The 15,171-nt window shown below is 62.4% G+C and overlaps 1 protein-coding gene across 7 annotated transcripts in view; it reads left to right on the top strand.

Moving 5' to 3' along the window:
* Positions 1-15,171, top strand: part of CAMK2B (calcium/calmodulin dependent protein kinase II beta) — an 82,577-nt gene that overhangs the window by 31,466 nt on the left and 35,940 nt on the right. For all 7 annotated transcript variants that reach the window (XM_040644463.1, XM_040644461.1, XM_040644459.1 and 4 more), the window contains exon 3: positions 11,283-11,342. In XM_040644463.1, the coding sequence (XP_040500397.1) occupies positions 11,283-11,342 (60 nt within the window). The remainder of the gene's footprint in view (positions 1-11,282; positions 11,343-15,171) is intronic.

Genomic DNA, 15,171 nt, shown 5'->3' with positions numbered 1-15,171 from the left:
GCTCGTTCTGCCCCTGCAGCAGTGCTCACCCCTTCCTGACCGGACAGCCTGCTTTGCTGCCTCCGTGTGGCACGGCTGGAGAGCTGTGCAGAGCCTGGGGCTCCTGTCGGCCCTGCTCCAGGCCCATGTCCTCGCCAGGCACGGCCTGGGATGGGTGGCGGGTGCAGGGCCGCAGCCAGGACCTGTGGGGAGCCAGAGCGGCTGGCCCACCCCGTCCTGCCTGCCCTCGGGACTTGGGGCCCCTGCGGCTTTGACCCCCATGCTCAGGCCTCTGCACTGCCCAGCACTGGGGGGTCTGGGACACTTTTGTTTCCTGTGTAACTCTTTATGATGGCAATTTTCAAACATCCCCAAATATAGAGAAAGTGACAGAATGATCCCCCAGCTTCAACAGCTATGGACTCTCAGCCAATCGTGCTCCATCTGTAACCCCCCACCCCCAGCCCACAGTGCATCCCAGACGGCCTGTCATTTTGCACATGGTGTTCAGCACATTTCTCTGATGGAAAAGATGTCTACAGACAACTGGTCGCCTCCCCTGTGCAGGGATCTTGGGGTCCTCCGACCCTTCCCAGCCCCTCCCGTTTTCCTAGCTGAGGGGGCCAGTGGGAGGGAGGGAACAGGGTCTCCGCGTGGACTCTCACCATCGTGCCGAGAGTGGGCCAGCGATGGGCTGGGGCTCAGCGCCACCCGCCCCCCGTGCCTCAGTGTCCCCGGCTGTAATAGGGATGAAACTAGTGTGTATTTGTTCCCAGCCCTGCGGGGAGTAAGGTGCTTAGGAGCGGCTCACAGGCACCATGCTGTGCGAGACCACCCCTTTCCGCCTTGCTCCCCTTGCTGGCCACCCAGCCTGCAGGCCCCAGGCCCCCTCCTCCGGGAAGCTGCCCTGGGTCCCCTTGGCACAGCTTGGAAACCCCAAGCCCTTAGGCATTTCTCCACTGATCGCTGCTCCTGGAGAGCACGTGTGGCTCTGGTTCATCTCTGCACCCTTCCTGCTCCCAGCCCCTCAGTAAGCCTGCTGGGCTGGCTTCCCCAAGCCCCAGGTTCTCCTCTGGCCTGACGCACCGTCTGGCCCTGTCTTCTCCCTCCCACTAGCTCTCCTCAAGTGGGGTTCACCTCATAGGTGGGGGGCGACCTCTAGATAAGGGGACTCAGGAACAGGTAAGATCAGGCCTCACCTCTGTGCCTCCTGCGACCCCCAAGCTGATGCCCAGCTCCCCCCCCCCCAGCTCCCTTCCTGGGTCATCTGGGGCAACCCTCTCCCTAGGGCCCGTGTGGCCCCATGTGCCTTGGGGCGCCCCTGCGCAAAAGCGTGATGGGGAGGAGCGAGCCCGACCCCCTCTCCCCAGAGCACGCCGAACTGCCCAGGGCCCCTTCGTACAGCGGGACGGGGGTTTTGCCGCCGCGGGGGGCCCCCCGTGACCCACAGCCCGGAAGACGACCCGGGCTCCGCGGAACTGGGTTAACGGAGGACGCGGCGCCGCATTGCAGGGGCGGCTGAGCATGCGCGGCCGGCGCCCCTCCCTCCCTTTCCCTACCCTGCGCTCCGAGTTGGGGACTCCTCCGCACGTTGCCTCCCCTCCCTCCCATCCCCTCCCCTTCTCTCCCTTCCTCTCCCCTCGTCCAGATCCCTCCACTCCCCTCTCCATCGGTCCGCTCCCGGCTCAGAACCCCTCCCTTCCCCTTGCTCCTCCCTCCTGCCCACTCCCCTCTCCTCCCCTGCCCACTCCCTACCCCTTCCCAGCTCCGGGAACAGCTCCCCTCTCCTCTGCTCCGGCACCCCTCCCGACCCGGGCACCCCCTCCGCTCCGCTCGGAGGCTCCTCCCTGGCCGCTCGCAGCGCCCCCCGGGGGCTGAACAGGGGTATTACGGTGTAAGCAGGTCCCAATTTCAGATAAACAATGATTTTTTAGAATAGGTATGTCCCAGACCCCCAACCAACTTTTAGTCCATTCTGCCCTCATGTCGGGGATCCAGGGGATCCTGGGCAGTGGGAGGGGTCCCCCGGGGACTTGGAGGGTGGGTGGGAATGGGGGCCTCTTCCTCTGCACCCTTCCCCTCCCCAGCGCCATCTCCCAGGTTCTGTTGGGGGACCCTAATTCCCATGTCAGAGAAGGAGGGGGAGCAACGCGGGCACAGGCTAGGGTTGCCAGATTTAGCAGTTACACGTGGATTTCAAATAGACCATGAAAGAAATCTGAGTTTTACAGATGCGGCCCAAACCGAATGGGCCATACTTAACACTAGAAAATGATTTGTTGTTCATCTGAATTTGGGACGTACTTATACTAAAAAATTCTTGCTGGTTATCTGAAATTCCAATTTAACTGGGCATTTTGTGTTTTATCAGGCAGTATTAAACAGAGCTGTTGAAAGAATAGGTTTTTGTGATTAATTCATCAACCAGATAGGCTAAGTCAAAGCTTCTGAAAATGGGGATGAGGGGAAGAAGGGTCCAGGACAAGGGCAGAGAAGGAGGCCAGGCCAGTGGGGGTCCTGGTGGGCTCACAGGTGAGGTGGAGAGCATGGCCACCGGGGGTTTGGGTGACTCTGGGGTGCGGTGACATTTGTGAGGGCAGAGTCAGGCCCGGGGGCTTTGGGGACTGGAGATCTGAGTGGTATCGGCCAGCAGCGGTGCCCCCCCCCACGGGTTGTGGGGGTCGGAGAGGGCAAGGAGGCGGCCGGTCCCCAGAAGGTGGACTGGCCCAGGGTGATGATAAGAGGGTCATCAGGAGGGAATGTCCGTGAACTCCTGCGCCCTGTGGGGTGGTTTTATCAGCTCTGTCCTTCCCCAAATCTGAAGGGACCCTTCCCAGCACCCCTGCCTGCCCCCACATGCACCAAGAGCCCCCTGGAGGGGGGTGCAGGGTCAGAAGGGCAGCTCTAGGTCTGAGGACCCGGGTTCTGGCCCCAGCCCTCTCACACAGTGGGTCCCGGGAACCTTCCAGGGTCTGGGTCTCATCTTTGAGTAGGACTGCGCCGTCAGGGGCCGTGCCCATGCAAGGAAGGCGTGTGGTCTCTGCTCACTGCCCAGAGCATGTCCCAGCTGTACTGCTGAGAGCATCATGGGTGCTGCCTGGGGGTGGGCTGCGGCGGGACTCTACCCGATAGGCCCTGTGACACCGGTGCTGGGGAAGGAACGGGCAAAGGAGGCCGCCACTGGGGTCTCCCATCACCACGCCCTCCTGGCCTGGAAGGTGACAGTGTCCCGTTTCACAGCTGACAAAACTGAGGATCCCAGAGGATAGTCACCACTGGTGAGGGTGGGAGTCCTGCCCTGGGGTCACGCCATGACCCAGCCCAGGACCCAGATCCTGGACAGCTGAGACGGACAGCAGCCTACGCTCCCCAGGACCGGAGCCCGAGGAGGGCTGCACGTCACGCAGGCTCGCGGGGTGCACTCGGGGACGTGTGGGCAGCCTGGGCTGAGGGAGGCAGGCATCGTAGTGACGAGACGGTGGAGTCCCCACCGCGGGATGTAGCCAGCGTCTCTGAATAATTCCTCTCTGGCAGGGGGTAGGAGGGCACTGCGCCTGGTGTGCCCGGGCAGGTGGCCGTGGGGCTGGGGGACCTTCTGTGGGAGCAGAGGGGGTGGGAAGCCCACAGCCAGGTTGCACTGGACCAGGGGGTGATGGCTCTGGGCCTGAGGAGGGAGCGGGAAGGCCTCCATCCAGGGGAGGCCAGCTGAAGGCGGGGAGGGAGGGCTCTGGGGGCCCAGCTGCCACACAGCCCCACGTGGCCTGCAGACAGCTCAGAGGCCTGGGTGTTGGCGTGCGGGGGGGCCTGGTGGCTGCTTTGTCCCCGTGGCAGCTGCTGGATGGCACAGACGCCCTTGTGGGGTGGGGTAGCTGCCTGACGCTGGCGCGGTAATTGCTGGTTGCTGAGTTGCCTTTTTAAAACAAAACTTGTACAGAAGTCCGCACAGGGGGGATCTTTTCATCATCCTCGCTCTGCCGGCACCCTGGGGCGCCTGGAGCAGGACGGGGTGCCCCACAGGAAGCACCGCGGGCTGGCTGGGGCCTCCCCCCATGGCTGCCCGCACGTGGGCTCTGGTGCCAGCCCCCCACCCCCCAGGTGGCAGCCCGGCTCTCCTCCCCCCAGCCTCCCTGTGCCCCTGCACCCCATCTCAGGGTTTGGGCGACGGTTATCACAACCCTGCCTCACGGCAATGCTTGGCAGCTTCGGGGGCCTGTGCAGAGCACATGGCACGCGCTAGTCCCAGGTGGCCCGGCAGGACCCCGAGCTGCCCCTGGAGTCTCCCCGCGAGCCTTGTCCGCAGGCTCGAGCTGTGGGAGCTCGGCCTCGGGGGCGTCTTCCCTGATAGCGGTCTCTTCCCGGCACTTGGCAGCCTGGTGCCGGGACCGGACGCTGTTAGCGGGACAGAGGCTGTTAGCGGGACAGAGCCGAGGTGGGCGATCCCAGGGCGAGCAGGGGCAGCAGCTCTGACCTGAACTTGCCTGTCTTCCCTGACTGGCTCCTTCCCTGCGCCACCCCCCCAACCTTGCTCCCCGCGACCCTGCAGGTGTGAATGCCCAGGATGTCCAGCGGCTGAGGGCCACGGTGGGGCCAGCCTGGTTTCCTCAGCTCTGTCCCTGCGGATTTTGAGACTCTGGGGTCATGAGAGTTACAGGGTTGATGCTGGACGGCGTGGGCTGTGGGCGATGGGTGATGTGGATATCCGTGAGCCTCCTAAGATTCTAGAAGGCTCCCTCTTGCCATCTGATGGTGAAGGTGTGGAGATGGGTGGGAAGGAAAGGGAGGGACCTCTGAGTGACATCCCAGGGCCCCGTGCAGCGGGTCACTCGGGGCAACAGTTTCTCATTTATATGTGCTGGTGCTGAAGCCCCCGGTGAAGGGAGCGGGGACGCCTGGCAGTGTCTGGAGCGTCTTCTGGGAGGGGGCCGGAGGAGGGAAGCAGGAAAACAGGCCAGATGCCCAGCTCTGCAGGGCAGGCTGGGAGTGGGGGGACAGAAGTGGGGGCAGGACTGGGGGCTGGGGTGTCCTGTCTGTCGAGTCCTCTCCCTGGGACCTCCCCACCCTTTCCGCACATGGGAAATAGACTCAGAGTGAGGCTTGGCTTGGTTCAGTGTCCCCGTGTCCAGTGTCCCCATGGCCACCAGAAGCTGGCACAGAGGTAGTCCCCCAGCTGAATGATCCTGGTTTGGGTTCCCTGCTCGTTTAGCCTGGAGGAGGCAGAAGCCTGAGCAGCCCCAGGCCCTGCATAGCCAACAGCTGGATGCAGGAGGGGACGAGGGGATGAGGGGACCGGCTCCCCTGCAGGCTGTGGCTCCCCCCCGAGTCCCCTGAGGTGGTCAGCACGTGGCCTCCTTCCTGGGGTGGGGGGGCTCTGTCTCTGGCTGGGGCATGGCCCCAAGCAGACAAGGAGGCAGCCAAGGGCCTGGGCTGCTGCCGGACTCCCCACGGCTTTGTCTACTGCTCTGCGCCACCAGGCCCCCCAGTGCTGGTCCTTATCTCCCTCTGGGGCCAGGCCACGCACACACTCCCACGCCCCATAGCCCGAGGGCTGGCACCTCTCCTGGGGCCTCAGCGGGCACATCCATGTAGAAGTGGACGGTGACCCTGGGACAGGGACCTGACCTTGACACAGATCCCCACGGGCTCTGTCCAGGAGCTGCTGGGCTGGGTGGGGCAGCCAGGGCAGCAGCCGCCGTGGCCTGTGACCTTGGCCGGCTTCCTGACGCGTCCCAGCCTCCCTGCCCCAGGCCCGAACCCTCTCGCATCCCTGCATCCCCGCTCATCCTGCAGACAGCGTGGGGGAGCCGATGTGCCCCTGGTGCTGTCGGGGCTCCCCAGTGAACACAGCCCACCCGTCCAACCCCAGGGGTCCTTGGGGGTCCGGTGGCCGCCCTCTCAGCCTCTGCTGCCTGCCGGGCTGTGTGGACTCTCTGTGTGGGATTTCAGGTTCCATCCAGCGCGACTGCTGGTTTTCCCAAGAGGTGGCCTCACTTGTCCCAGGCCAAGCTTTAGGGTGGGGGCGGGGGCGGGGGGCGGCTGGCAGCTCCTCCTGCCAGGTGGGCCTGTCTCCCCCTCCCAACCCTCCTCCGCCTGCCCCAGTGCCTCGTGGGCGTCCTTCTGCCCATGACAGCTCTGCTGCTGCTCGTGGCAGCTGGCGAGGGGCCAGGCGCCCACCCACGTCCCTCCTGTCCCCCTTCTGGCACCCCCCCACCCCATCTCCACTCTGAGTCACCCACAGCCGGGGAGCAGGTGGGGGCCGGGGGGAATGGTGTCAGAGCTGGGAGGGCCGCATCCATGAGGGGCCACGAGGAGCCCGCAGCCTGGGGTCACGTCCTGGCCTTGGGGACTGAGTGCTTTTGGGCACCTGCTTCCTTCACTGGGACTGCCACTCACACTGCAGGGTGTGGCAGAAGCCGTCGACGTCCTTTCCCGCTTGTGGGTACAGCCTCCCACCTCCCTCAGCTTCCTGATAGCTTGGGGTGTCCTACCTAAGGAGGTCCCACTTGGAGGAGACCCTGCCTGGGGGGGGTCCCTGCCTGGGGGGGTCCCTGCCTGGGGAAGACCCCATTTGAGGGGGTCCTGCCTGGAAGAGACCCTGCCTAGGGACACTCCTCCTGGGGGGATGCTGCTGGGGGAGATCCCATCTGAGGGAGACCCTGCCAGGAGGGGCTCTGCCTGGGGGAGGCCCTCCCTAGGGGAGACCTTTCCTGGGGGGATCCCTACCTGGGGAGATCCTCCTGGGGTGCCCAGCCTGGGGGAGACCCCACCTGGGACACTTGCTGTGTGGAGCTGGCTTTGGTCTCGCACTGCCATTTCTCGGAGCATTATTGGAGCGAAGTGGGTAAGTCCTGCTGTGTACGTGGAATAGACAGCACCCACGTGTGGCCGTGTGTGTCAGGCGCCTGTCCCTTCTTGCCCCTTGGGGGCTCCTGCCCATCTCCCTCCTGGCGTGGCAGTGACAGCCCTGAGCAGCTCCTGCCTCCTCCCACTCGTGGGGTGCTCCTGGGGTCTGGCAACTGCTGTTCCCGTGTGGCTGTGCTGCAGCCACCCCCCTTCCTGGCCCCCAGCCCCTGAGGTTGGTGGCAAGCACCTCGGGGACACCCAGAGCGCAGGGCAGGCCTGGCACAGAGGTGGTGGTGGGAAACCCAGGAGGGCTTCCTGGCGTTGCAGGCCGTGAGACTGTAGGTGGGAACCTCACGCGTGCACGTGGCTGGAATTCAGGCAGGAGGGCAGCAGGGGGTCACCGGTGTCTCTTGAGTCGTGGTTTTGGTTTGTTTGATGCACTCTTTTGTGGGATGTAAATGAATGCTGTGTTTTATTGGTAACCCTGTTTCTCTGGTCGGAGAATAAAGAGCTGGTCCTCACGGGAGCGTGAATGTGTCTTGAGCGTGCGGGAGTTGTCTCCAGCCAGAACGAGCCAGTGGCCTCTGGCTGCAGGCTCGTGTAGGGGGTCTGAGCCTTGAAGACAGCTGAACTCAGGAGTCCCCGAGCGCTGTGACAACCGCGTCTGTCCCCCGTGATGGCATATTCCTCCAAAACCTCCCTCTGGCATGGTGGGGTCCCTCTTGGGTCTCCTGCAGGCAGCATCAGGGCCTCCGAGTCTTCTGTCCCCGGGGCTCATGGCACGGCTGCACCTGCTCCGTGTGACCCAAGACCTGCGTGGGTCCCCTGGGTCCCCAGACACAGTCAGTGCTGGCCTCGGGTCTTCAGGAGGGAAGAGGGCAGAGAGGCCTCCTCTCTCTGAGGTGGGGTTCCCAGAAGTTGGGGAGCAAGTTTGCCCTCACTCCCTGGGCCCCCGACCTCTGTCCCCATCCTGTTTCAGAAGTCACCTTCAGGCCCGTCCGTGGAAGATGATCTCAGAGGCACAGTCCCCGGGGCTGGTGCATGTGGGTGGTGATGCAGGTTGGGTCTGACACGGAAGACTGGGGAGACGAGACCACCCTCTGGGGGCGGGACACATGGGGTGTCGGTAGGGCAGATTCTTGGGGTTCTCTTGTCCTTAGCACAGGTGCTGTGTGTTTCTGTGACGGGTACCAACATTCCATAGCAACACGCTAACCTGGGGCAGCTCCAGGTGCCCTGGACACTCAAGACACCTGGCCACAGCCTTGGGAGGGCCCTTTTGAGCCTCCTGGCTGGTCTCAAGGCTGGTCTGGTCACTCCAACACTGCAGCCCCCACAGCCCTGGCAGGTGCCTGGTGAACCCTCCTGGGGTAGCCTGCTGCCCACCCAGCCAGGACATCATTGCAGTGGACATGGCCAGGAGGGATGCCGGGCTGGGGTCCCTGGGGTGCTGGCAGGCCCCAGGCAGGGTGGGCAGCATCCCAGCTGCACCCCCAGGCCCGCTCAGCGGTGACTGCTGTGATGTGTGAAGTCCCCACGGCCCCTGCGGGGATGAGTGGGTGCAGCTAGTTTCCGGGGCTGGGTCAGGGTCGCTGTCTCATCCCCCCCACACCCTGCTGCCCGCCGGGGAACGGGACGCTCTGGAGGTGTCCTTCCTGGTCCAGCTGACAATTTAGGACCGGGACATGCTGCTTGTGCACTAGACTGGGTTGAATTTGACTCACTTCACCATGACCACGATGGGGTTCAGGATGTTAGTTCGGAACTTCGTGTTAAGTGATAACATCATGTTAAGTGATAACTTGGGCACCGTTGCCGGAAGAAATCAAAGGCTGTGGGCAAGGTGGACAGGGGGACAGCCCCCTGCTCCCATCCCGAGTCAGGGACTGTCGGCTTAGATGATTAATTTCTGGGCAGATGTCTCCACGGCAGGTGCCCTCATTAATCAGTGGCTTTGTGCTTGTTGGAGATGGGATCAAACCCTTGTATAAAAACAATATTTTGCTTCATTATAAAAGGAACATGAAATTGTTGTCAAAGTTGGGGAAAATATAAAGCATAAAGTAATTTATTGTTTACTAATCCCATCATTCTGCCTCGGAGAGGGAAGCACGGTCACGGTCTGGACACACGTGCGTGTCTTAGCGTCAGAGCTTCTCCCTGCCCCATGCTGGCATCCTGATAGCAAGGGGCACGGCCGGGAGGGTCAATGACCTGCTGGGGCCATGGGTGGGTGCCGGCATGTGGCTCGGCGGCCAGGCTCCCCTTCTTGGCATCACGCAAATAATTTCTCTCCCCAGTGCGCTCGGGGGTCGGTCAGTCTTTGGGACAGGACTGTGCCCTCAGGCACAGTCTTTTCCTTATTGCGTCCTTCCCCAAAGGGGGTTCCCATGTGCATTTTCCTCCTGATTTTTATGTATGAAAATGACCCTGGCTCTCCCCACCCCACCCCCCTGAGCTCTCCCTGCCTGAGGTTCGTTCCATCCTGGTCCACACTCGGATGGGCTTCTTGGCTGTCATCCACACTCGGGGGATGGGCAGGTTAGCTTCAGGTTCCGTATCGCGTGCGACTTAACTGCTCTGAGATCGTGCCAGAGAGCCTCCTTGTCCTTAGGACGCGTTCACGGGCTGTTGCCTGGTAGGAGGACGTGGAGTGTGGGGCTTCTCTCAGACACTCAGAAAACGTAAGTGGATGCGTGCGGAGGGATAGATTATACAAAAGCGCTTTTTCTGAGCACTTGGTAGTGTCTGTGCAACTTTTCTCTAGGTTTGAAAAATGTTCAGAACAGTAACTTAAAACTGTTTGAAAGGAAAAGTGATGCCGTGAGCCCACCACCCCCGCTGCACCTGCGGGGCGCACCGCTGACCGTGGCGACAGGCCGTCCGCTAGACGTGGACCCCGCCCCCCAGTTATGTTTCACGTTGCCTGGTTTTGAGCTCCGTACGGATGGAAAAGTGGGATTCACGCTGTGCGTCGTGTTGCGATTGTGCTGAATTCATCCCTCCTAACGGAGATGCTCGGACAGCCCCCAGCGTCCGCCGTCACAAATACCGCTGGCTCCTGTCCGCTGGGCTCAGGTCCCGCCACAGAGGGGACAGGACGGCACCCGGGCGTGCTGCTCTGGGGGTGGAGGTGAGGGAGCGCGGGGTAGCGTGAGGGTCTGTCCCTCTGGCCAGGTTGGGGCGGGGGGCAGATGTTAGCGTTTCCAGAACTTCAGTGGCAGGAGGAGGGAGGGCCAGCTGGACCTGAGGTGTCCCAGAGAGATTCCTGTCTGTAGGCATGATGTTCCCGCTCTGGAAAGGCACATGCGGGTTTGCAAGACTGTCCCAGCCCAGCGTGGTCACACGGCCCGGGGAGTGCTGACAGGGCAAAAGGACCTTCTTGTGCCGGGGTCTATTCCCTCCAAGTCCACGCGGGGACCAGGGCCCAGCAGGTCCGGGGAGACCTGTGGCGTCATTAGCACATTCACTGCACCCCGCAAAGGCTGCCTGATTCACGGGGGCTCGGCGGACAGACAAGCACCCACCTGCTGGTACAGAAATGCGTTCCCCAGACCCTTGCTCTGAGGGGCTCAGCCCGTGCAGGGGTGGATGGCGGCTCAGGACCCCTGGCGCCCCCTCCCTGGGTGCGTCCCACCCTGGGGCAGCTGCCATCCTGCACTTGGGAACCCCCTGCCTCTCTTGACAGTCTGGCCACACGTGTGTGCCCAGTGACCTGTGTGTGGTGACCTCTGTGAACGAAAGCACGTTTTGGGGCTTCCTTTGTAAGCGGCTTGTTCACTCAGCCCGTGTTGGGGAGTGGTACGCACATGGTGCTGATGGGCGTGTTCCGTTGTGTGGCCGTAACCACGTTAACTCTGAGTTCTCTAGTCAATGGGAAGGTGGGTTTTTTCCAGTATTTTGCTCTTAGAAGCTGCATCAAATTTTAAAATCCTCCCAGTACCCTGTTTGTCTGGAATAGAACATTTCTGGTAAGCTGCTTAGTCCTCAGAGGCCCAGCCTCTGGAACGGAAGCGCTGGCCTCGAGGGGCAGGGAACAGGGCTGGTGGGGGGCTCCCAGGACCCTGCTGGCGGATGGCAATGCTCCGCCAGCCCCACGGCCACCGACGAACACGCTAGGCTTTAGCCGGAGGCTCCGAAGAGTCTGGAATTAGGACACAGAAGTGAAGGGTCACTTGGTGGTGTCAGCTCTGCTGTGAAACATACAGCACTTTCTCTTCTGAGCCACCTGGGGCTCCCCGCCTCTGTCTCCCCGGCCTCTCACAGCAAACATTTGGCAGCCTCTTCCCGCCCCGGCCCTGCCAGCCAGGGGACACGGGCGGTCGGCAGGCGTGTGCTGCGGGAGGCGGTGGGCACCTCCCTGGGCCGTGTGTCTGGCAGGCACTGGTCTGAGCAGTTTTGGGGTGGGGGTGGGCACCGGCTGCTGGGGCACGAGGTCACACCGTGTTGCTCTCTGTCCCCAGATCACCAGAAGCTGGAGAGAGAGGCTCGGATCTGCCGTCTTCTGAAACATTCCAACATCGGTGAGCAGCCCTCCCAGGGGGCGGGGGCGGGGGTCCGTCTCTCTCCCCCATGGCCTGCGGCCTTTCTCTCCCGAAGATGAAGATCGCACTTGCAGAGGGACACCCAGAAGCCTCCTTTTCCTTCTCCCTAGAAGAGTCCCGCCCTCAGGGCCTTGCGGCCGCTCTCTCTCCTGACTTGCTGGGATCCTGGGGCTTCGGGCAGCCTCCTGTGGCAGCTCCACCCGGACGGGCCCCTGCCCATCACTCTAGGTGCGAGCTGGGATCCTGGCAGAAACATTCTGTGGCTTTAGAAAAGCCACAAGACAGCCCAGTTAAGAGGAAAAACGTTTGGACACCAAAAACCTCAAAGGCCACGCCAGCGCGGTCCTGGCCTGAGGTCTGAGGTCTGGCTCTGGAGAACCACCACTGTCCCCTGCCGGTCCTCGCCGCTGTGGCCTGGGGCTGTGGTCCCGGCAGGGGCCGTGGCACCCGGGGAGCCTGGGGCCTTGGCCACAAGGAGGGTCACCCTTTTTCTGAAAGCCGAGGTCCCCTCCTTGTGGGTGACACGGTTGTAGGGGCCGCACAGACCTTGGACGTCCGCTTGGGGCTCCCGGGCCACTCGACCTCCATTCAGCCACATGCCCGCCCCTTACCCCTGTGGCTCTGGGGTGGTCCCTGCCTGCTGCCCTGGGAAGCGGGTGTGTGCATCCGCTGGCCTGCCCTCCTCTACCTCCGGCCCTGGAGGGACTTCTGAGGAGCCTGCTGTGGGAAGCAGCCGGAAGGCACTGAAGGGCTGGGGGCTTTGTTGCCTCGGGGGCACCCAGGGAGCTTGTCAGGGTGGAGTCCGGGCCTCCTCCTGCCACGATTCCGGCTCAGTTGTGCCAGGACAGGGCCCAGGACTCTGTTTAAAAGGAATGGCAGGTGGGGTGGCTCAGCCACTTCTGGAGCCCCTGGCCTGGGGGGTGTTTGCCACTCACAGCCCCCAGACCAGGGCGAGGCCCAGGGGGCTGCAGGAAGCCTGAGCTGGTCCTGAGAGCCAGCCCCGGGAGCTTGGCGCCGAGGCCTGTGGCCCTGCAGGACCCGTGGGAGGGGCAGGGGAAGGCAAACCCCCCCACTTCCTGGGCAGCCCCCCCGTGCTCGCAGGCGGCTCCAGCTCTGGGCCCGGGCCAAGCGCTTTTACTTCCAGATTCTCAAGCCACGTGTGTTGGCCCTGCTGGCATGCAGGGTCCTGACTCAGAGGCCTGGCGTGGGCCCAGCAATGGGAGCCTTCACCAGTGTGCCTGTGATTCTGATGCAGGCGTCCGAGGGACCCCGGCCACGCTTCACTGGCTGGCTCGCGGGGAAGGGTGTGGGCACATGTCAGTCTGACCTTCCACCGCCCCAGCTGTTGTCCTCGGTGCATCGGAGCCGGGCCCCAGGCGCCTGCTCACCCTCTTTCCTGCTGCTCCTGGCAGACACCGCCACCCCGCCAACTCTCCCCACGCCCCTGCCCTTGCCAGCCCCCTCCCCTGCGTCCTCTGAGCACCAGCCAAGAGTGGGTCAGGAATTCCCTTTCAATAGGGGAGGACCCAGGTGTTCTTTGGGTTGGTGTTTTATGACAGTTCTTCAAAAGACATCTCCTTGCCCTGCCTTGATGCCCAGTATTGTGCCTGGTCTGTTATGATCAGTCCCTGAAGTCCTCATAGCAGCTTCATTCTAGAACACTGAGGAGGCAGAGCTGAGACTGGGATGCAGAGGGAACATTCTAGAACACGAGGAGGCAGAACTGAGACTGGGAGGGTTCAGAGGGAACATTCCAGAACAAGGACAAGGCAGAGCTGACACGGGGGGATGCAGAGGGAACATTCCAGAACACGGGGGAGGTGGAGCTGAGACTTGGGGGTACAGAGGGACTATTCCAGAACATGGGGAGGCAGAGCTGAGACTGGGGGGTACAGAGGGAACGTTCCAGAACATGGGGAGGCAGAGCCGAGACTGGGGGGTTGCAGAGGGAACATTCCAGAACATGGGGAGACAGGGCTAGACTGGGGTGCAGAGGGAATATTCCAGAACACGGGGAGGCAGGGCTGAGACTGGGGAGTGGAAGGAACATTCCAGAACAAGGAGGAGGCAGAGCTGACACAGGGCGGTGTGGAGGGAACATTCCAGAACACGGGGAGGCAGGGCTGAGACTGGGGTGCAGAGGGAACATTCTCTGTAGACTCACTAGGAGCTCTCGGGGGAGTAGTGGGAGAGGTCTAGGGGGAGGTGAAGGGTCCCCTTGCTCCTGGGTCTGGGACTGCCCAGCCCCACCATAGACAGAAGTGCTCCCAGTGCCCCTGGGAGGGACTCCCCATCCTGTGCCACTTCCTCTGAGCAGCTGTGTTATGGGGGGGAGGGGAGGAGCCTCAGTTTCCCCATCTGTAAAGTGGAGGTGGGCACTCACAGGGAGTGTCCGGGAGGAACTGAGAGGAGTCAGGTGGAGAGCAGGCGCAGTCCTGAGCCCCTCTGTGCAGAGGAGACTTGGGGAGGCTCAGAGGGCAGAGTCGTGGCCCGGGGCCCAGCCTTACTGCTGGCGAGCTGCCACGGCTCGGAGCTCCCACAGGGTCCATGTGTGTTGAGCGAGGCTGCACAAGCCACACACTTCCAGGGGCCTTTTAACCCGCGTGAGTCCCCCGTGCTGCATAACCAGCAGCAAAACTCACCCCACGGGCACTGATTTTCTCTGTGGATTCAAGAGCCGTGGGGCTGGGTGGTCAGGGCCACTACATAACCTGCGGGATCCGTGCCGAATGAGAATGTGGGACTCAAGACAGCAACAGCCGAACCGGCCTCCTGGGCCTGGGGCCTGGGCGGCTCCTCCGGGACTCCCGTGCAGTGTGGACACTGGCCTGAGCTGTGTCTTCTGAAGGTTTGCTTCCAAGGCTTGCTCACGTGGCTGTCGGTGGGAGGCCGGAGGCCCTCCCTCCTGGGCATCTCGTCAGGGCCACTTGAGTATCTTCGGGACGTGGCGGTGGGTCCCCAGAGTGCGTGACGACAGGGACACAGAAGGGGACAGACAGAGAGGTAAGGGAGGGAGAACGAGGGGCATGATGCTGCTTTTTCCTCCCTAATTATAGTAAAATACACATACTATTTATAGTTTTATCCGTTTTTAAGTGTATAGTTCAGTGGCATTACGTATATTCACAACGTTGTGTGATGGTCGCCACTATCTGTACCCACACTTTTCGTCATCCTCGGTGGAAAGTCTGCACCCAGGAAACACTAACTCCCGTCGGGCCCCCCATGCTCCCCAGGCCCAGGAACCACCACGCACTCTGTGTCCGTGGATCTGTCCCTGCTAGGACCCTCACGGCAGTGGGATCACACTTCGGTCCCTTTGTGGCTCTCGTTTCACTCGACATCACGTCCTCGCTGTCCATCCGTGGTGAAGCGAGCTGCAGGATTTCCTTGCTTTTCAAGGCTACATAATATTCCGCTGTGTGGATGGGCCATGGTTGGCTTCTCTGTTCACCTGACGGCGGACCCTTGGCTTCTTGCCATCTGTTGCCCGCTGCGGACCGTGCTGCCGTGGGCGCAGGCGAATGCGGGTGTGCGAGTATTTGTGTGGGTCCGGCTTTCAGTGCTTTGGCGACACACCCAGCCGTGGAATGGCTGGCCCAGTGGCAGGTCTGTGTTTCGCTTTTGCAGGAACCACCGTGCTTCCTAGACCTAGTGTAGGAGGGGCCCCGCCATCACCGCACCCGTTCCGTTCTCGAAGGCCGGCACACATGAGCGTGGGGGAGCTAAGTTCTCCTCTTAAAGGAGGAGCGTCAGAGCATTGGGTGCGTTTTGCCCCCCGCGATGAGCGCGTGGGGACTCTGCTGAG

The sequence above is a fragment of the Ursus maritimus genome, unplaced genomic scaffold, assembly GCF_017311325.1.
Source record: "Ursus maritimus isolate PB19 unplaced genomic scaffold, ASM1731132v1 scaffold_3, whole genome shotgun sequence".
Lineage (NCBI taxonomy): Eukaryota > Metazoa > Chordata > Mammalia > Carnivora > Ursidae > Ursus > Ursus maritimus.
Note: the sequence above shows the minus strand (reverse complement) of the source record. Positions and strands in the feature narration are given on the sequence as shown.